This window comes from Myxocyprinus asiaticus, chromosome 6 (assembly GCF_019703515.2).
Source record: "Myxocyprinus asiaticus isolate MX2 ecotype Aquarium Trade chromosome 6, UBuf_Myxa_2, whole genome shotgun sequence".
Classification (NCBI taxonomy): domain Eukaryota; kingdom Metazoa; phylum Chordata; class Actinopteri; order Cypriniformes; family Catostomidae; genus Myxocyprinus; species Myxocyprinus asiaticus.
Window position 1 is genome coordinate 49,405,632 of NC_059349.1, and position 22,961 is coordinate 49,428,592.

The 22,961-nt window shown below is 38.6% G+C and overlaps 1 protein-coding gene across 2 annotated transcripts in view; it reads right to left on the reverse strand.

Moving 5' to 3' along the window:
• Window positions 1-22,961, reverse strand: part of LOC127443136 (E3 ubiquitin-protein ligase HECW1-like) — a 77,888-nt gene that overhangs the window by 27,407 nt on the left and 27,520 nt on the right. For both annotated transcript variants that reach the window (XM_051701671.1, XM_051701670.1), the window contains exons 6-11: window positions 19,849-20,018; window positions 12,759-12,901; window positions 12,414-12,514; window positions 8,559-9,767; window positions 6,210-6,311; window positions 3,877-4,027 (exon numbers count right to left, since the gene is read on the reverse strand). In XM_051701671.1, coding sequence (XP_051557631.1) covers window positions 3,877-4,027; window positions 6,210-6,311; window positions 8,559-9,767; window positions 12,414-12,514; window positions 12,759-12,901; window positions 19,849-20,018 — 1,876 coding nt within the window. The remainder of the gene's footprint in view (window positions 1-3,876; window positions 4,028-6,209; window positions 6,312-8,558; window positions 9,768-12,413; window positions 12,515-12,758; window positions 12,902-19,848; window positions 20,019-22,961) is intronic.

Genomic DNA, 22,961 nt, shown 5'->3' on the forward strand with positions numbered 1-22,961 from the left:
GAGGAAGTTCAACCTGCCACAGGCGCTGCTGATACAGTTCTAATCAGCAGTCATTGAGTCTGTCCTCTGCACTTCAATAACTGTCTGGTTTGGTTCAGCTACGAAATCAGACATCAGAAGGCTACGAAGGACAGTTCGGACTGCTGAGAGGATTACTGGTTGCCCCCTGCCCCCCCCTTCAAGAACTATACACTTCCAGAGTGAGGAAAAAGGCTGGAAAAATCACTCTGGACACCACTCACCCTGCCCATTACCTTTTTGAACTGTTGTGTTCTGGCCGACGCTTCAGAGCTCTGAGCACCAGAACCGTCAGGCACAGGAACAGTTTTTTCCCTCAGGCTATCCATCTCATGAACAGTAAATTGCCCCATTGAGCAATAACTTTGTGCAAAACACAGTTTAGTCTTTTTTATATTTATCCAACACATCCAACCTCTTCTGCCATTTCATTCCTCTGGGGGAAAAAAACAAAAAAACATTTGCACTGTACATAACAGATTTGTATTTGCACTGTACATATAATAACAGATTTGTATTAGATTGCACTACGTATGTGTATGTATGTGTGTGTGTATGTATGTATGTGTATAACTATTTTTTTTTTTTTTTATTATTATCTGTCTTGCTGCAGTTTTTGTATTGTTTTTGTATTGTTGTACACTGGAAGCTCCTGTCACCAAGACAAATTCCTTCTATGCGTAAGCATACTTGGCAATAAAGCTGATTCTGATTCTGAGACTGTGAGAAACAAGATTCTCTGGTCTGATGAAACAAAGATTGAACTGTTTGGCCTCAAGTGTCATGTCACAAGGAAACCAAGCACCGCTCATCACCTGCGCAATACCATCCCAACGGTGAAGCATGGTGGTGGTAGAGTCATGCTGTGGGGGTATTTTTCAGTGGCAGTGACTGGGGGACTGGTCAGGGTTGAAGGAAAGCTGAACGCAGTAAAATACAGAGATATCCTTAATGAAAAACTGGTCCAGTGCGCTCAGGCTGGGCAGAAGGTTCACCTTAAGAAGAATGCCAGAAAATCCCTAAATCCAGGTGTGCAAAGCTTGTCGCATCATACCCAAAAATACTTGAGGCTTGCTTTGTCATTATGGGGTATGGAATGTAGATTTGTGGAAAAAAAAAATGTTTTTAAAGAATTTTATCTGAATACTTTCTGAATCCACTGTTTATATATATATATATATATATATATATATATATATATATATATATATACATACATACATACACACATAAACACACACACACACACACCGATGAGCCACAACATTAAAACCACCTGCCTAATATTGTGTAGGTCCCCTTCATGCCGCCAAAACTGCGCCAACCCGCATTTCAGAATAGCAATAGCAGACGGGCTGGTTTGAGTATATCTGTAACTGCTGATCTTTTGGGATTTTCACACACAACAGTCTCTAGAATTTACACAGAATGGTGCAAAAAACAAAAAACATCCAGTGAGGGGCAGTTCTGCATTTGGAAACACCTTGTTGATGAGAGAGGTCAACAGAGAATGGCCAGACTGATTCGAACTGACAAAATCTAACTCCATAACCGCTCTGTACAATTGTGGTGAGAAGAATATGCTATTGTTAGAATGCTATTCTGAGATGCGGGTTGGCACTGTTTTGGCAGCACGAGGGGGACCAACGCAATATTAGGCAGGTGTTTTTAATGTTGTGGCTGAGCATGTATATAAACAGTGGATAAAAAAGAGCTCTTTAAGAGTCAGCACATAAAGAGAAGCAGCATTTGAGTCAACACGTGTAAAAATAAAACAGACTTCATTTTGAATTATGCATAGCTGACGTATTCAAACTACTCACCGTATTTGCTTTCTCTCAACAACAAACAGTTATATATACATCTACCTTCAAAAAGTGCAATGACCTAAACATATCACTTGGTAAAGAATAAGCCACTCACATGGCCTTGAGTAGCTGTTTGCATTTTTACTGTAAATGATGGCACAAGCAATTTAATAAGACACTTATGTCCCAAAAATTATTTCATTTATTATTATTAATAATCATTTTCACAGTAAAACTTTCTTTGTCAAGTGATATTATCCTCATTCAGCCCAGCCTTTATTTAGGGCTCCACACTTCCTGGTGTGTCTTCTGATTTCCAGTTTTCATTGAAACTTCTGAGAAGAGTTGATCAAAATGGAATTTGTGTGGGAGCATTTTAGCATTTTTTACAAAGTGTCGATGGTGTGAAAATGCAAGCTGTGTTTTGCTTTTACAGTAAATGTTCATTTTCTGACACCCATAAAGGTTAATTGGACTTTCCAGATCACATTCGAACAGCTATGAAACGATATAACATTTTCATGATACAAGCACTTAAATGTTATATGTGGAATTCATTTGTATTTTTTACATTTCAACGTTGTGAAAAACATGTTGACATGAAATTTAAAAAACGGACAGCTTATATTATCATACATACAATTTCATGACATTAAAGGAGAAACATTTTTGTACTTTTTCAATTATTTGTCAACCCAGCATTTTTAAAAAGCTTAAATGTGATTAAAATGGATGAAAACATAATGTAAAATAAAAGGAACCATTCATAAACTAGGTACATATGTGTGTGTATGTGTGCATAGTGGACTTAGAAGTAGAGTTTACTTAGAGTTTAAAAACTTCTGAATGACATTAAAAATAATATTTTAAATATCTAAATATGTCAAAATACTTGAAATATCTGTCTCTCTTTTTGGTCAACTTTAGTCTTGGTCCATTTTGCATTATACTGTTGTTGTTGGAACCCAGCCAACCTGAACAGGTATTATATTACATTATATTATTATATTAAAGCATGCAATAGTAAAATATTTCTGTCCAAAATTCTTCACTTTCATAAGTTATTTTAAGGCTCTCCGATTAAACCCACAAGCCCTTCTTTCACATGAAGACAGACCTTTGAGATACTGTGTTTCTTAATTATATAATATCCTTAAAAATAGAGTAAGCGGGCATAACACAGGGCTTTTCTGTGTCGCTGTGTATTTTGACAAAAAACATTTACCATCACACAATCGCTAAATTAAAGTGAAACCGGAGTGATTTGCATTCACAAAAATTCTCATTTATATTTTTGTGGGAGTTTGGCGTAAACCTCCACAGACGGCGCGTGCATCACAGTCTGGTTCAGGAGCGTCTCTTCACGAGCTGCACTCAGGTCCGTGGTGCGGATCAGTAAGTTTAATTGAATGAGACACTCAGTTTCATTCTCCTATTTGGACAGTAATTTAAAGTGCACAATAAACGCGGTTATCTCAGATAACCTCGGTTAGATCAAATAACCGTGATCAGACGATTAATTAATAATCATGACAGGCCTACTTACTAGTTACCAGAAGAACCATCCTACCTCATTTACTTGATCCCCTGCACACGAAGCTGCCGTTCAATCCGGCATTGTTATCGGACGACCCGATTCCTCTGCCACGTTTTCTGTCCGGTGTGTATACATATGTTAAAGTGGTCTTGTTTAATGTGATGTTAAACGTTTATCACCTTTTATTTAGTATGGACTATATGTTCAAAGGGAATCAGAGAGTGTAAAAGGGCATGATGAGTCTAAGGGATGTTTGCATTTAAAAAAAATTTAACACTAAATGTTAACATTTAGTTTTCGTTAAGGAAAATAATATGTCATAATATTCACACAGACAGTCTTTCCAGGATGCACTATGAATGCAGTTCACGTCAATTTGTACTTCAGATCTTTTCTGATGGAAGTTTAAGACGTTGGTTTACTCAAAGTTTAAAACTTTTATTTGTTATTAAAAAGGGTAACTGCTGATAAAGACTATACACATATACAAATTATGTAAACATGGTTGTTTACCTCCTGTTGAGCTGCTCCATCTGCTGGACAGAACCAGACCTGCGCAAGCCATCCGGCGTGGCTGCAGACGTGGGCCGTTGCCAAGTGGTTGTCCGGTTAATGTGGTCCACGTAGAACACACGACCATGACTGTCGATACGGGCCTCCCAGTCTAAGCATGCCAGACAAAACACATACGTTTGTTTATGCATCATAATGGGGACTTGCCATTAACACACATTATATTGTTCTTAAATCAAGCTAATTCCTACATTCTATTCCTACCCCTTACAGAAAATTAATTTTTAGATTTTAACTAGATTTTTACATAATCTAAAAAAAGTGCAAAAGTCACCACCATGATACTAGGGTGTTGAGGGTGGTTGCTTACTGGCCCATGTTAAAAAAGCCCACCTCCAACTCTCTAAGGTATTCTGCTTCGTAAATATATGTGGGGCCCCTTTTCAATGTAAATCATCCATTTATTGTCCCCCATTCAAAAAACGTAATTCTGATAGATTAGGAAAAAAACAGCACATCTCTCGTCAACAAGCCACACAATTTGAGGTGTAATTCATGTCTGTGGCACAAATGGTATGTGACGAGTAAGTGAAATATAATACTTAGGGTCAGGAGTTTTGAAAGTAGGGACATCCCAAAGATTCCCCCTAAGTAGGTTGTTTTAGATTTCACTCATTTCGTGGGGACATTTTGACGGCAGACAGACCACAACAAGAAGAGAAAGTGACAAACAGAAGCAACAGTCTCTAAAAACAGACGTGTCTAGTGGGTTACAGTTAGGTCTACAACTAAAGGTTATTTTGATAATCAATTAATCTAACGATTATTCAACTATTCGGCGATTATTGCAATGATTAATCATTAGCTCTTAACCGATTATTCAGCTTGTGCCCCGACTTATAAGATTGTTTTAAACGTGCTTACTAACAATAAAGACACAAACATCTTTTAAAAATACCTCTAAATGACATTCACTGAATTAAAGGAAAAAAAATACTTTTTATTAAGTTTAATTCAGTAAAGAAATTCACTGCAAAAAATCCTATTGTTATCCAGTGTTTTTGTCTTGTTTTCCATTTAAAAATAGTCTAAAAATCTTTAAAACAAGATATATTTACTTGAGAAGCAACATATAAGATATTTAGACTTGCTTTAAGAGAATGTACCTTAAATATAAGTGTATTTTGTATATAAGTGTGTTTTGTATATAAGTGTATTTTTTCACTTGGTTATACTTGTGCCAGTGCAATAAAGACAAAATAACTTCTATTCAAGATCTGTTCTCTAAAAGCGAGTCTAAACATCTTATATGCTGCTTCTCAGGTGAATGCATCTTTTTTAAAGGATTTTTAGATATTTTAACATATTTGTATTTTAAATATTATATTCAACATTCTCAGATAAATTTTTTTTTTCTGCAGTATAGCTGCTAAAGAAAATGTACATTGTTTTAAAGGAGTTTAAGATATTTATATTGGAAAACAAGCCAAAACTAAAACGAATCAAAAAGTTATTTTGTTGCAGTGTATAATGTGGCGAAGACTACCGTCTCTCACCTTTCTGTTCACTTCAATACATCTTTAACTCACAAAACAAACAATCTCTCTTATTAATAAAGCTGCGTATTTCCAGTTTTCTTCACGATAAGAAATGCACAATGACACATATATTATGATTCAATAAGTCGCGAGCCATCATGTTATAATCTAGCTGCATTAAGTGTGTGCGCTCGAGGGACGAGCGTCCCTGCAACAGAGTGTACTCTGTCTGACCGTTTCGGAGTTTGTAATTATTTACATGATCTGCTTCCATATTATTTGAACTTTAATAAAGCTGTAATGCATTAAATATAACTGCATTAAAGATGTAACACCGGGGTGTTTCCTTTAAAGAGCTCCGGCTATTTACTTATTTTGTATTTATGCATTATAATTCCCTCATACTTTGTGATCTACATCACCTGTTTAGAAAGTTTAGAGTGCATCTGGACTGTGAGCTTTTTGCAGTGCTGCTCTTGCACGTCAGAGTTTAATGTGATCTCATGTTATGTTAAATGAGATGAAATGACCATTCGACAACGAAAATTTCTGTCAACAATTTGTTTATTGTCGACAACATCAACTGATCGTTTCAGCCCTAGTTACGGTAGACAATTATCAGCATAGAAATCTTAGTGTGGGTTAGTGAGAGTGAGAATAAGTTCAATCTGACATGAATGTTTGATTGCACTAATGGGTTGTAGTTTGACTCTTCACATCTTGGAAATGACTAAACTACATATGACAGTTTTTAATATGCAAATTAAGGTGTGGGGTGAAACCATGACTACTTACTCGGAGGCAGAGGCTCGTCTATGGTGGGATAGTGGTGAGGATCCGGCCGCAGAGCAGGTAGCTGGCTGACTGCAGGATGATTACAAGGCAAAGGACACTCTCCTGAACATAACACAAACATTAGCCAAGGGATTCTTCATTGATATCTTTTATTAAAAGTCTGCATATCCATTTTAGGGGCTGTATCTCGGAAAACCATATTTTCCTGGATCTTTCTAAATAAAACAGTCCAATGTACTATGTAGACAAACCCTAACTTTCGGAGCCCAAAACCTCCTCCACAGTACACATAAAGCACTTATTGAAACTAAGCTGTCTCATTCTAAAATCTTCAGGGTTTTGATGCCATTTTAGCATTGTAATTTTTGGTGCAAGTCCACATTACAAGTGGACTACAAAGGTGAAGAATATGTCACCTTTAATATGTAGCACAGACAGCGCTGGGAATTCAATATTCTGGGTAGTTTTTTTTCAACATTAAGATTTTGAGTAAACATTTACATTAATGTATAGTGGTGTGAAAAAGTGTTTGCCCCCTTCCTGATTTCTTATTTTTTTGCATGTTTGTCACACTTAAATGTTTCAGATCATCAAACAAGTTTAAATATTAGTCAAAGATAACACAAGTAAACACAAAATGCAGTTTTTAAATGAAGGTTGTTATTATTAAGGGAAAACAAAATCCAAACCTACATGGCCCTGTGTGAAAAAGTGTTTGCCCCACCTGTTAAAACATAACTTAACTGTGGTTTATCACACCTGAGTTCAATTTCTCTAGCCACACCCAGGCCTGATTACTGCCACACCTGTTCTCAATCAAGAAATCACTTAAATAGGACCTGCCTGACAAAGTGAAGTAGACCAAAAGATCTTCAAAAGCTAGACATCATGCCGAGATCCAAAGAAATTCAGGAACAAATGAGAAAGAAAGTAATTGAGATCTATCAGTCTGGAAAAGGTTATAAAGCCATTTCTAAAGCTTTGGGACTCCAGAGAACCACAGTGAGAGCCATTATCCACAAATGGCAAAAACATGGAACAGTGGTGAACCTTCCCAGGAGTGGCCGGCCGACCAAAATTACCCCAAGAGCGCAGTGACGACTCTCCAAGAGGTCACAAAAGACCCCACAACAACATCCAAAGAACTGCAGGCCTCACTTGCCTCAGTTAAGGTCAGTGTTCATGACTCCACCATAAGAAAGAGACTGCGCAAAAATGGCTTGCATGGCAGAGTTCCAAGACGAAAACCACTGCTGAGCAAAAAGAACATTAAGGCTCGTCTCATTTTTGCCAGAAAACATCTTGATGATCCCCAAGACTTTTGGGAAAATACTCTGTGGACTGACGAGACAAAAGTTGAACTTTTTGGAAGGTGTGTGTGCCATTACATCTGGCGTAAAAGTAACACCGCATTTCAGAAAAAGAACATCATACCAACAGTAAAATATGGTGGTGGTAGTGTGATGGTCTGGGGCTGTTTTGCTGCTTCAGGACCTGGAAGATTTGCTGTGATAAATGGAACCATGAATTCTGCTGTCTACCAAAAAATCCTGAAGCCATCTGTTCATGACCTCAAGCTGAAGCGAACTTGGGTTCTGCAGCAGGACAATGATCCAAAACACACCAGCAAGTCCACCTCTGAATGGCTGAAGAAAAACAAAATGAAGACTTTGGAGTGGCCTAGTCAAAGTCCTGACCTGAATCCTATTGAGATGCTGTGGCATGACCTTAAAAAGGCAGTTCATGCTCGAAAACCCTCCAATGTGGCTGAATTACAACAATTCTGCAAAGATGAGTGGGCCAAAATTCCTCCACAGCGCTGTAAAAGACTCATTGCAAGTTATCGCAAACGCTTGATTGCAGTTGTTGCTGCTAAGGGTGGCCCAACCAGTTATTAGGTTTAGGGGGCAATCACTTTTTCACACAGGGCCATGTAGGTTTGGATTTTGTTTTCCCTTAATAATAACAACCTTCATTTAAAAACTGCATTTTGTGTTTACTTGTGTTATCTCTGACTAATATTTAAACTTGTTTGATGATCTGAAACATTTAAGTGTGACAAAAATGCAAAAAAATAAGAAATCAGGAAGGGGGCAAACACTTTTTCACACCACTGTATAAGGGAAAGTGTCTCACCATTTCACCACAGTCCTGTTATGTGTTTAAAAATATTCCTTACAGTCTCTCAATTAGCCCTTTAATGCATACCTCAGGTCTTTAGCGACAAAAACCCACTGTAGCTCGATTATAACTGTAAATATAAACATACTGACTTTTCACGTCAGCTATCCACTTAAATATAGACTATCAATGTATGAAAAAAATCCCAGAATTCCAATAGCTACTTACTTCTGCTGCTTGGTCCAGGTACAGGTGATTCTCCATTATCCATAATGCTGTGTGGGCTTTGGACATGACTATCAGGTGCCTCCTCCCACTGACAGCTTCCATCCCCAGGCTCTCGACTCTTAGCTCCCTGTCCACTCTCTGCCTCCAATCCCAGTATCCCGTTCACCCTGTCCATCTCATCCTCATCATCCTGTGAGGAATACACTATGCTCTCCGACCTGCGGGCACTGTCTAGGGATGGTGTCCTCATGGGGCCCACGGTCCTCTGTGTCATATGACTGCAGCAGGGAACCGTGCTCAAGTCACACTCACTCTCCCCTGGTGAACTTTGACCTTTGACCTGGCCCTCAGCTCCAAATGGCTGCCCATCTCCATCAAGCATCTGAATAAGATCGGACAGGCGTTCGTGTGAGCGACTGCGAGGCAGCGTCCTGCGTGGACCATTGGGAGTTAAAGCGTGAGGCTCTAGTGTTGCACCCTCTTCATTGTCTTCCTCCTCAACTCCCTGCGGTTGATCGGGCTCGGGCCTGGCTGCATCCCCTTGGTCTCCCGGTTCAGGCAGGGTAGCTGGCAGGCTATGCAAAAGATGGTGGATTCGGATGTAATGGGAGCGCGGAGTCTCCGGTTCTCCGCAGGTGGAAGCGATGACCGTTTCGAGCTCTGAAACGGGAAGAGAGCAAGGCCGGGGTTTCCGTCGTGGTGTGGTTCTGATTCTCAGCGAACAGCCTTCCTCTAGATCCACCTCTGCCTCTTCTGGGATCGGTTGAGGGTCCCTGGTTTCCTCATCTTCCACTACCGCAGGAGTTTCTGAAGGGTCTACTGGCCCTTCAGCAAAGGCACTAGGAGTCTCTGCCTCCTCTTGGTTGCTCTCTTCTACCTCTATGTTTGTCTCAACCTCCTCCATTTGTTCTGAAGCTCCATGTTCTTCCGCAGCATTATGGCTCTCGAATGTCTCCTCCTGTTGCTCCTGCACATCTGGATGCATCTGCTGCTCTGCCTCTAATGTCTCTGCCTCTATAGTCTCTGGCTCAGCAGCACAGTCAGGCCCAGAATCAACGTCCATGTGCATTTCTACAGAAGCAGTGTCTCCATCCAAAGGCAGCTCTGGGGCACCCTGGTCCAAGCTCATGGTGTCTTCGGCCTGAGGTTGGCCTTGAGCTTCTGCGCCCGCCACTGGCTGTTCTGTGCTAAGAGACATGTCCTCATCGTCTGTGGAGAGGACAGAAGCAGGTGACCTACATTCATACAATTGGCATAATGAACTAAAATAATGTCTAATAGTGTCAGAAATTACATTTTTCATAAAGGGGCAGTAATTGCCCCCTGGATTTGGTTTTCAGGGGCATTTTGTACTTTTATGAGGAATTATTTCATTCCAAACATAAAATATACTTTGTGTCATCCTTTCATTTCAAATACTTAAATTTACCAAATTAATTTACACAGTTCTCCATTTGAATGATTAGACTGAGAATATATTCACGATAAAACCCTAATATTAAATTAACATCAGCAATTTTTTTTATGCATAATATATGTATAATAATGCCTAGAATAGAATATTAAAAACGACATCAGATGTTACAAATAAAAAAAACAAACAAACAGAGGAATTCATTATGAGGGCATTTTTATGCCCAACAAAGTTATTTTTACATCACGCTTTATCATCTTTTACTGGTTTTATATTTGTGGGTGCGTTGATCCATTTGGCGTTCGGAATACAATAGTGATGATACACACTCATATGATAAACTTTTCTTATTTTTTATTACATAAATATTCGGGGAATAGACACAAGATGTTTCAGCGCACAGGCCTTCCTCAATGTGTGAATGCCCCCCACATTTTACATTTTGGGAGCATTTTTGTCAGTTTTGGTGTTTTTTTTGTTTTTTGTTTTTCTTCCTGACCCTGCATTCTAGTTGGGATATGCTATATATTGTGATCATACTGATATAGGACAATAAAAATGTTAATATTATTGACACAGTTAAAAAAAAGAAAGAATGAAGAAAATTAGGGTGACATTTGAAGCTGTTAATATGATGCGGCGAAAAAAATAATTCTTTTTTTTTTTTATGACCTAACAGGGCTCGACATTAACACTTGTCTGCTTGTTTGGGACAAGTGGATTTTTGAAGGGGCAAGTTAAAGAGAATTTTACTTGCCTGAACGGACAAGTAGCCTGATTAAAACGTCAATAACGGAAAAATAAATGGCTATATTTGTGATATAGCCTAGGCCTGTCACTATTAAAAAGTTTATATTCTTATTCTGCTGTTTAAAATAACCCAAAGCATGTAATTTTATAATTTGCAAGCGATCTTTTCATAGCTGCGTGCTGTTTGACTGACAAGCGGCTTATGTGTGTGTGCGTGCTGAACATGCGGGTGTGCTCTGAGAACACTCGTGGTAATGCGGTTACATGCCTGAACGGTCAAATACATTTAAAAATTTGGCCAAAATGCTCATCTTGGTGAGGTATTCATGTAAACACAGTGAGTTATGTCTAAAGTAAACATAAACAGTTGGGTAACCTAATAGACCTGCTGCTGATGTGTCATTAATATTAATCAAATATCCATAACAAGAAAACCACTCACTGCTCTTGGCTAGATTAATCATACAGTAATGACCAGCAGTAGTTTTTTGTCGCATTTCATTCTGAATGTTCAATTGAATTCTTGATACTGCTGTTAAAAACTTTTAAATATGTTAAAAAAGGTGCTGTTTTCTTAAATTTGTATTTTTTGTTCTACTTCTTTTCATCAATTTCTATTCATTACTGTTATTTTATTACTGACTGTTTACTAGTCTTCAATAATTACATGAGAACTTGAAACAATTATTACATAATTAACAAATTAGTTAGTCTTATTATTTGTTGTGGTACTGATATTGAGAATCGTAATATTTCACTACCGACTACTAAGATTTTAGTATTGACAATGTATATTTTGTGAATGGTATATCTTCCTGCAATAACATGATGAAAAAGAAGATCTCATTCCTTAAAACTGTGAGCACCCCTGCTGTAAATGATGTCAATGGAGGCTTTTCTTTATTTGACTACTCTACGTAATATAATATAACTACCAAATGACAACAGCCTCCTCCCCTACCCAGCGAAATTAAAATTTCTGTTGTAGAGAATAGAGTTAACTGCATAGGTATCCTATTAGGTTGGGCATCTGTCGTAATTTTAGAAAACACACAACAGAAACTTTGACATGTTACCTGAGCATGTTTCTATTTAATAAATACCCTTTTTTTCTCTCCGGACAAGTAACATTTGAACTCAAACAAATGAATGACCAATTTAGTTTTCCGAAGGACAAGCACATAACAACACTTAATGTCAAGCCTTGCCTATGCAGGTACCAAAAATCTAGTCAGCAGAGTAGCCAACGACCGATAACAAAATAGTAAAAGAGAGCAGAAAATGTTCAATATCCCCTGAGGAGATTCATTGGTAGAATCTGGAACAGGCACTAGGCAGAATGACCACAGGAAAGAGTGCTTTATGCAGTTGTACTTGTTTTAAAAAAGACAGTTATCCACTGTACATGATGTCAGATTTCATTTGTAAGCCTTGGAACATGGCTTTTTTTGGTTTTCGTAATCAGGCTAACAAAATGTATATTTATAATATTAGTCATTACAACGGTTATTAGCAACAAAATACCCTGTTTATAAAATAATAATCGGTTATCAGTATCAGACAGAATTATCGGTGCATGTTTACAATTTTATTCGAATTGTTTAAAGTAGTTGGATGTATACTATTGATTAAACTTTGTGTTAAGTATTTTGTTCTATGTTCAATAAAAGGTGAAATAAAACTGGAAGTACCTGGGTGGATGGAAGAGGTGATCTCAAACCTGAACTGCAACTGACCACTGACATGCTCTGTTGGAAGCCTCCGTCCCAGTGTGTAGCTGACCACTCGGTCCCTGTGACAGAAAAACACACAGACACACTGTATTAAAACAATGAGAAACACAATTAGAGTTCAACCACAAATCTGAGATCGACCCTGTAACCTTGTAATTAAGCCATGTAATTAACCTTGTAATTAAGTGCATTAAGCCATGTAATGACAAATGAATATGGAGAAATACATTTAAAAATATTGCAAATACACCTCAAGGGTCTAGTTTCTTTTTGTCTTTAGGTTTACTTATCGAAAGTACGTACCCGATGGCATGCTTCTCCAGTAATCTTTGCACTGGCATGGACAGCTTGCCCAGGAAACGCTTTATAATGGGGCGGCTTTTGGCAAACTTGTCCTTCACCTCGATTTCCAACACATCCGTGGGCAGAGACACAAAATTAAAGCGCTACAAGTAAGAATAGAACAGCAAAAAGGAAGAGAGCGGAATCACACGTTGGTATCAACAGTGAAGCATTAATTTCCAGAAGCCACTTGTTTTTTAACTGTGGTGTCTTTTAGCCATGACTAGTCTTTCATTCAGTGGTCTATGGTCATAAAAAGAGCAAAAAGAAAGCAACAAAACTTTGTGATTATGACGATTAATTTTCTGTTTCAGGGCTTTCACAATTATGAAGATTATTTGTCTGTTTTAGGGCCTTTACGATTAATTGTCATAATTTTTAAGGTATGTGTGCTTCTTACAATTTGCTTAATTCAAAATGTTTTGTCTTGGTCCGTTGTACATTTACACTTGTGAACCTAGTCAAACTAAATAGCTATTCTATTCTATTCTATTCTAGCATGCAATAGTGAAATATATCTGTCCTAAAATCTTCACTTTTACACATTATTTTAAGGTTCTCCGATTAAACCCACTTTAGATTCGTTTCTTCATTCTATCATCTCCACAGGACTAAAGCGGGCGTCTCCTCCTCTGTGTCATTGCATGTCCTTAACACTGTGTGTATAAACCCCAATAACCAAGACTATTTGACATTAAAAGAACATTAAATGAAAGTGAAACCGAAGTGCTTTGTGTTCACTTTTCTCTAATTCAAATGAACAAATTCTCGTTTTTATTTTAACGGGAATTTGGCACGAACCTCCACAGACGGCGTGCTTGTTAGAGCGCTTCAGAAGCGTTCCTTCAAAATAAGTTTTGCGTTTCCTCGCAATAAATTTACCATGGTTTTACTACATGAACCATATTATAACCATGATATTCTTAGTGTAACCATAGTAATAATACAGGAAAATTAAAACTATGCTAATAAAAATAATAATTTTGTGGTTATTATGTCATGGTCCTGTCATTCTATCAGTCTGGGTTTTTGTCTGACAGGACCATGGCATTATCGTCACATGTCTGTCTAGTGTTTCGTTGTCTGTCTTTGTGTGAGTGCGCGGTTTCGGTTGTATTCCCTGCTGTGCACTCTTCAGTCCATCTTGTTTCATGTCGGGAGCATGGTGTCTGGATCCTGACTTTCTGTCTGGTTCGGTTTCGGTCTGTGTCGGTATCCGGACACTCATGCTCCATGTCTTTCTGTTATTGACGTGGGTGCATCGCGCGTATGTCATCTTGGCAGCAGGCACACGCGTCAATAGTTAGTCTGTCCATCGCGAACATGGGTGCGCCTCACGTCGCGCTAATGTTGTGCCCACTTGTAGCGAGCTGTCTTCATGTTGTGCTGAGATTCGGTCACTTTGGTCTAAGGAGTTGGGTGTGTGTGTGTGGCCAAACTCTCGCACAGGTGTCCTGTCTTGTTTTTGTCGCCTATTCCGTGTATCGCATGATGTTTTCCTCACAATGTACGCTCAGGTTTCGTTTAGCGTGAGAGTGCTTGGCATCGCTTTGTTTGGCGTTGCTACGCATTCTCTCATCTTGTTTGTCGGTTGGCATGGGCGTATATTGCCTTATTGTCTTGGCGATGTGCGTTCATGCCATTTGGGTGTTTTGATGTCTTGTGAGAGCACATGGCTTTGTTTTGTTTCTGTATCGCCACGTGTCTCTCTGTCTTACATCATACCCCGCCTCCATTATTAGTTTATTAGTCACACCTGCCCTGTCTTGTTAACCTGATGATTTCTCTCCCAATTTTAGCCTCCTTGTGTGTGCTGTCCAGTGCCAGTTCATCTTGTTTCCAGTCATGTTTTCCAGTCGGTCCTGTGTGTTTGTTTGTTTATCCAGTCAGTCTGTCGGTCGGTCTAGCTTCCTGTCCTGTTCATCCCTACCCGGTCTGGTCGGTCCTGTTCCTCGCTGCCTTCTGCCCCAGCCCTGGATTATATTTCCTTTGTTTTTTTTTTTCCCCTTATGGGAGGTTTATGTTGGATTTTTTGTGTTTTATTTTGTATTAAATAAAACTTTATTTTTCACTCTGCATTTAGGTATCATGATCATGCTGTCACCATCGCTTTAGTTGAGCCGTGATATGCCATTGTTACATTTACATTGCATTTAACAACGTCAAATTTAAGGGGCTCCATACAGGTGCATGTAAAATGACTAGAAATAGCATTTTAGCCTAGCATAAAGCTAAATGTATACATGACAATTTACACAAGGTTTATTCTATTTCTGCTGATCCAAACTTACTTCAGACTTACTGTACTTCTCTGTCTGCTCGTATGAATGTAACACATCATAAGAAAGTGTTTCACCGCTGTTCAAATGCACTTTGGATCGCATCATTTATATATAATAAATGTTTTCCAACTGAATAGACTAAATATTAAATGGAACAAATGACAATAAAATGCAAAGTAATCTCTTCAGTAATCAAAATTATTTTTTAATGTAACTGTATTCTAATTACCAATGTAATGGAATACAGTTACTAATATTTTGCTTTTTAATACGTAACGTATTCCGTTACTCCCCAACCCTGATAGTGCACAAATCATATGGACTTCCTTTATGGTTTTAAAGTCCTATTTTACCTTGAAAGATACAGTCACTATCTAATTTCTGTGTATGTAAAAGAGCAGCTTGGACATTCTGCTAGATGACTCCTTCTGTGTTCCACAGAAAAAAACTTAAGGAATTGATTGGCCCTCACATCTTTCGCACACACATAAGCACCGTCAGTCAACATGTAGAAGCATTTGCACAACCTGCCAGCTGAAATAATTGTTTGTTTTGGGTGATCTATCCCCAAACATTACATTTACATTTATTCATTTGGCAGACGCTTTTATCCAAAGCGACTTACAAGAGAGGAAAACATAAGCGAATCATCTTAGGAGACAGTGGTATGAAAAGTGCTGTATTACAAAGTTTCACTAGCATCAGAATAGTATTCAAAACAGAATAAAGTGCAACAGAAATTTTTTATTTTTTATTTTTTTTAATGACTGGTTAAGTGCTCATGGAAAAGATGTATTTTTAGTCTTTTTTTGAAGACAGAGAGTGAGTCAGCTTTACGGATGGAGTTGGGAAGGTCCATCCGTGACCTTCATCATACCACCAACGTGGTATGATGAAGCTGAAAGTCCGGGAAAGTGTTTTGGTGCCTCTTTGTGTTGGTACAACAAGGCGACGTTCCTTAGCCGACCGCAGACTTCTAGTGGGCGTGTAGCTCTGCATAAACGAATTTAGGTATGCTGGAGCAGACCCAGTAACTGTTCTGTATGCCAGCATCAGAGCCTTGAATTTGATACGTGCATCAACCGGTAGCCAGTGGAGAGAGACAAGGAGTGGTGTAACATGCGCTCTCTTTGGTTCATTAAAGACCAGACATGCTGCTGCATTCTGGATCACACACACCCACCATCCAGCCGTCCTTATTGCAAGTAAATCACTTCCATATGTGACCAAACTTCATGCTATGTGACTAAAATATGTCTGTTATTAGCCACTTGCTAGTAAATGTGCATATTTCACTCGCAAATTGAGTTGTGTAGCGGTGAAGAACTTAAGTACAGAGATCATTTTAATGCTGGCATTCAAGAAGCTGGATTCAGCATCGTCTTTTACTGTGTGCTGTTGTCTCGTGAGCGTACATTTTTAATAGGGCTGAAATGATTAGTCAACGTTATCGACAATAAAAAATATTACGACAAAAATTTCCGTTGTCGAATAGTCGTTTGATCTCATTAAATGCAACATGAGATCATTTGAAATGCTAATGATGACGCAGGAGAGTAGCACTTCAGCTCGCGCTTGATTGAGGAGAGGAAAAAGAACAGCTAACAGTCCAGATGCACTTTCCAAACAGATTAAGGTGATCTAGTTTGCAAAGTATGAGGGAATTATAATACAAAAATACAAAATAAGTATAGAAGCAGTGTCGTCGTGACATGAAATAAAGCGGAGCAATACCTGGCACTCCGCTTGAGCAAATCTTGCCTGTCAGAGTGTCTAAAAAGAAAACATCCCGGCATTTTATCTTAAATGCATCCTTTATTAAAGTTAAAATAATAAGGAAGCGGGTTGTATAAATAGCACACACTCTGAAACTGGCATTTCTCTGTGCAGTCAGAGACGCTTATATGAGTCGCGTGAAAAACAGCGTGAGAGAGTTTAAAACTTCTCCCGACTGATACACTGTCTCACACGGAGACGCTCATCCCTCATGCGCGCTTGCTGCAGATTATAATGTGATTGCTCGCGACGTAGTGAATCATAATATATGTGTCACGGCGTGTATCTTATCGTAAAGAAAGTCAGCGAGTCAAGCTCTATTAAGAAGAGGGAGTTTGTTTTTTGTGAGTTAAAGATGAATCGAAGTGACCAAAAAGGTGAGAGAGTGTAGTCTTAGCCCATTTTACAATGATTTATATTGGTTTGTTTTCTGATATAAATACCTAAATCTCCTTACGTACATTTACTTTAAGAGCTGTACTGCAGAAGAAAACTTTTTTATCAGATAATGTTGAATATAATATTTAAATATTTTAAAATATCTAAAAATCCTTAAAACAAGATACATTCACCTGAGAAGCAGCATATAAGATGTTTAGACATGCTTTCAGAGAATGTATCTTGAATAGAAGTATATTTTGTCTTTACTGCACTCACAGAAGTATAACCAAGTGATAAAATACACTTATATACAAAATACACTATATTCAAGATACATTCTCTAAAAACAAGTCTAAATATCTTATGTTGCTTCTCAAGTAAATGTATCTTGTTTTAAGATCATTTTAAATGGAAAGATAAAAACACTTGATAACAATAGGATTTTTTGCAGTTAATTTTTTAATGAATTAAACTATAAAAAATCCAAGTATTCTTTTTCCTTGTAATTCAGTGAATGTCAATTAGAGATATTTTTAAAAGAAGATTTTGTCCTCTTTATTGTTAGTAAGCACATTTAATCATTTAATACAACCTTTTAAGTTGAGGCACAAGCTGAATAATCGGTTAAGAGCTAATGATTCATCGTTGCAATAATCGGCCGAATAGTTGAATAATCGTTCTAATAATCGTTAGATTAATTGATTATCAAAATAAGTTAGTTGCAGCCCTAATTTTTAAGAAACATGTACCTTATTTGGCTGCAGTGGGTCCTGAGGTATCATGATCACGCTGTCACCATCGCTTTAGTTGAGCGTGATGTCATAGTTACATTTACATTGCATTTAACGACGTCAACGCTGATTTTGCTTTAACTTTTTTGTTTTCACAACATTCGCCACTTTACAGACCAGTAACGTGCCTGTTGGACATCTGTTTGAAGGTAAAAGTGTTGCAAAACTCGAGAGCTTGTAGATTTGATTTTGAGAACATGTACAACAAATATTTGTACACGTAAGTCAATACACATTATGCAAGTAAAAGTTTTCTTTTGGCTCGTTTCTTGTATTTTGTGTCCAAAGACGAGATCCACACACTCCATTTTTATTTCATGTCTCTTTTAATATCCTTTCTGTTATTTACAGTCAGTTGGAGATCAAAAGTAAAAAATAAACATTATTCTAATTTTCATACATTGCATTGATGTGTCTGTGCAACTTCTCTCTCGTTAATGTGCACTGCGCTCATTCAACCGTAAGCAATTACTCGCGGAGCCGCCGGTTCACTTAAAGAGACAGTACCATTTAGCGCTTGTTATACACACCAACATAAACTACATTTTAAATGGACTTGTACAACAAACATATATAAAAAAAATTGTAATGTAGTAAGTGTAATAAATTTGTACATATAAATATTTAAAGGGACAATCATACATTATGAAAACATTTAACTTCAGCAAACATTGTAAATATAGAAAAATTTGAAAAATAGGCTTTTGCAGCATCTATGCAGAGGTTTTTACAAAACATTGTTTTACGTGGTACTTTTGATATACTAGCACTTATGTTATTATTTTCATAATACAATTATTAAATTATTGTTATATGTGGAATTCTATTTTCATTATTAGGTTCCAACCTTGTATTAACATAATTGAAAATGAGACTGAAATGCTAAAAAGCGAAATATGAAATACAATTTATTATTTGGCATTCTATATCACGTGGAGTCATTTATACGAATACTTTAAATATGTGAAGATGCCAACTTCTCGGTTTGCTTAATATCTTTTTCAGTTGCATTCCACTTACATGTCGTCAAAGGTCTGCAGAGCAAAAAAAAAACATTTTAATAGCCAATGGTGATTCATTTTCAAACTTGTCCGTAGAGGGTTGCCATCTCCCCCACCTTACAGCAGTACTACACTTGCCATGACAACACTCTGTTCTAGAGATCACATGGTCCTCCTAACCATTAAGTGGTTCATTTTGACAGCCCTAGTCAAATATTATCACAGAAGAAAATAGAGATACAGCACAAACCGAGAAGCATCCCTTCAAAGAATGATACAAAGAAAACAATACCGATCTCGCTCATTCATTCTCCATGACTTGACCTGTTGTAACCCCCTGCTGTGAGGCAATCTCCTCTACTCCTCACTCACAGCCTTGTTAATCTAATAAGAGCACTTAGTGGAAGAAAATATCATCCAGAAACAGGCACTCTACAACATGGAAACAAACCCACAAAATCTAGGTAAGCTCACAAAGATGGCATGTTTGATGCCTGATGCGGTCTTGATGAAAAGATTCCAACAAAGAGATAAAAAACAAAACAAATCCCTGTCCGTCAGACAGCAGGACAGTGTGCTGTGTTTGTGATTTTGCAGTGACGCAACGATGTACGTGGAGAATGACGGATTTACATGACTAACTCTGGGAACTCATCTGTGCACAGCACACAAGGACAGCGTTGAGTTAAAGGTCTGAGTATAAATAACAGTGGGACGAGATATTATTAAATAAGGATTTATATATGAGCACATTTAATCCAGCATGTGTGTGTGTGTGTGTCTGTGTGTGTGTGTGTGTGTGCTTCTTTGTTTGCCATACCTCCCTCTGCCAAACGGGATTAATGGTATTGCAGACGATGCCTGATCTCTTCTCCTGTCCATGGTGAGGCAGGGCAGGAAAGATGCTGTGCTTGCCTGGGTGGATGGCTATCTTCAGGTACGGGTCAGGGTTGAAGAACATGCCTTTCTTCAGCCCTGTGGCCTGGAAATCTGACCACACACACAACACAACACAAACAAATGAATTACAATATAATAGAACTGAACAATATAAAACAGAATAGAACATAAAACATTTTCAGAATATAATTGAACAAAAAACATAGAGAGTAGAGTTCACACATGTAGAGTAGAAAAGCATATAACATAAGTGAATAAGTGAAGTGAAGTGAATAAAATAGTACAGATCAGAACAAAAAATAATAGAACTGAAAACAGAACAGAGAACAATAGAAAAGCCCTGAAATGTAACACAGTCCCGAGCCTTAACCATCATAACACACCACTCCTAATTTTTCCACAGCTAAAGACTAAAGAGTCTTAAAAGCTCCTTAATGAGACTCTAAAGATGGCACTTACCTTTATATTAGTGTGTAGTTTTAGTTTTTTCACATGTATATATACAATCATTATGGTAATACCATGGGGTTTAAATCATAATAATAATCACATATCTCCAATACTCACACTTGCGGTCTTGATACTTAAGTGTGCGTGCACGTGGCACCGAGTAAGTGTTCAAGACTGTCCCATGTATGAAGCTCTGTGCACTTAACCCACACTAAATCCACACTGGGCCGAATAACGCTTCGGAGCGGTCTTTCAGGCTAAGCGTATCCCAGAGTTCATCACGTTCAGGAGCCGACACCCACCTACCCGAGCGATTGCCGTATCTTCGCCATGATGATGTCAAGAAAGCTATTTTTTTTTTATGTACAGTAATTTCAAATCAGATGATTACAACACGCTCCAAAAAGACAGGGGCAATTTAAGATTAATAACAATTTGACAAATTAAAATAAGGCAATGTGAAACAAGAGATGTTAAACAGGTGAGGCAGACATCACTGTCTTAAAAAAACATTTTTCAAAAATCATTCATCAGTAATGGATATCATGAACATGGGCTTGGGATTACTTTAGTAAACCTTTGTTAGTCAACACTATTTGCCGCTGCATCCACAGATGCAAGTTAAGACTTTACTATGTAAAGCAGAAGCCATACATCAACACTGTCCAGAAGTGCTGCTGACTTCTCTGGGCTCGGTCATATCTTAGATGGAAAGTAGAACTGTGTTTTTAACTGTGTTTTTTGGTCCAATGAGTCCACATTTCATATAGTTTTTGAAAAACACAGCAGTCATGTTATCAAACAGGAAAAGGGACATCCAAGCTGTTATCAGCATCAGGTCCAAAAGCAAGTGTCTGCATGGGCCAGGGGTGTGTCAGTGCCCATGGCATGGGTAACTCGCACATTTGTGAGGGCACCATAATGCAGACATATATGTATAAATTTTGGAGCAGCATATACTGCCATCCAGCAGCGTCTTTTCCAGGGACGTCCCTTTTTTCAGCAGGACAACTTCAAACCACATACTAGCCGAATAAGCAGAGAGTGCGGGTGCTAGATTGGCCTGCCTGCAGTCCTGAACATCTCCAATTGGCAACGAAGACCCCATACAATAGTGCACTTGAAAACCTGCATAATGGATGAATGGGGGAAAATTCCACTTTTTAAACTTAACAAACCTGTGTCTTCAGTGCATACAGTGCATCCGGAAAGTATTCACAGCGCTTCACTTTTTCCACATTATTTCCCTCAAAATTCTACAAACAATACCCCATAATGACAACATGAAAGAAGTTTGTTTGAAATCTTTGCAAATTTATTAAAAATAAAAACTGAAAAAAAATCACATGTACATAAGTATTCACAGCCTTCGCCATGACACTCAAAATTGAGCTCAGGTGCATCCTGTTTCCATTGATCATCCTTGAGATGTTTCTACAACTTGATTGGAGCCCACCTGTGGTAAATCAGTTGATTGGACATGATTTGGAAAGGCACACACCTGTCTATATAAGGTCCCACAGTTAACAGTGCATGTCAGAGCACAAACCAAGCCATGAAGTCCAAGTAATTGTCTGCAGACCTCCGAGACAGGATTGTATCGAGGCACAGATCTGGGGAAGGGTACAGAAAAATTTCTGCAGCATTGAAGGTCCCAATGAGCACAGTGGCCTCCATCATCCGTAAATGGAAGAAGTTTGGAACCACCAGGACTCTTCCTAGAGCTGGCCGCCCGGCCAAACTGAGTGATCGGGGAAGAAGGGCCTTAGTCAGGGAGGTGACCAAGAACCCGATGGTCACTCTGACAGAGCTCCAGCGTTTCTCTGTGGAGAGAGGAGAACCTTCCAGAAGAACAACCATCTCTGCAGCACTCCACCAATCAGGCCTGTATGGTAGAGTGGCCAGACGGAAGCCACTCCTCAGTAAAAGGTACATGACAGCCCGCCTGGAGTTTGCCAAAAGTCACCTGAAGGACTCTCAGGCCATGAGAAACAAAGATTGAACTGTTTGGCCTGAATGGCAAGCGTCATGCCTGGAGGAAACCAGGCACCGCTCATCACCTGGCCAATACCATCACTACAGTGAAGCATGGTGGTGGCAGCATCATGCTGTGGGGATGTTTTTCAGCGGCAGGAACTGGGAGACTAGTCATGATTGAGGAAAAGATGAATGCAGCAATGTACAGAGACATTCTTAATGAAAACCTGCTCCAGAGCGCTCTGGACCTCAGACTGGGGCGAAGGTTCATCTTCCAACAGGACAACGACCCTAAGCACACAGCCTAGATAACAAAGGAGTGGCTACGGCACAACTCTGTGAATGTCCTTGAGTGGCCCAGCCAGAGCCCAGACTTGAACCCGATTGAACATCTCTGGAGAGATCTGAAAATGGCTGTGCACCGACGCTCCCCATCCAACCTGATGGAGCTTGAGAGGTCCTGCAAAGGAGAATGGGAGAAACTGCCCAAAAATAGGTGTGCCAAGCTTGTAGCATCATACTCAAAAAGACTTGAGGCTGTAATTGGTGCCAAAGGTGCTTCAACAAAGTATTGAGCAAAGCCTGTGAATACTTATGTACATGTGA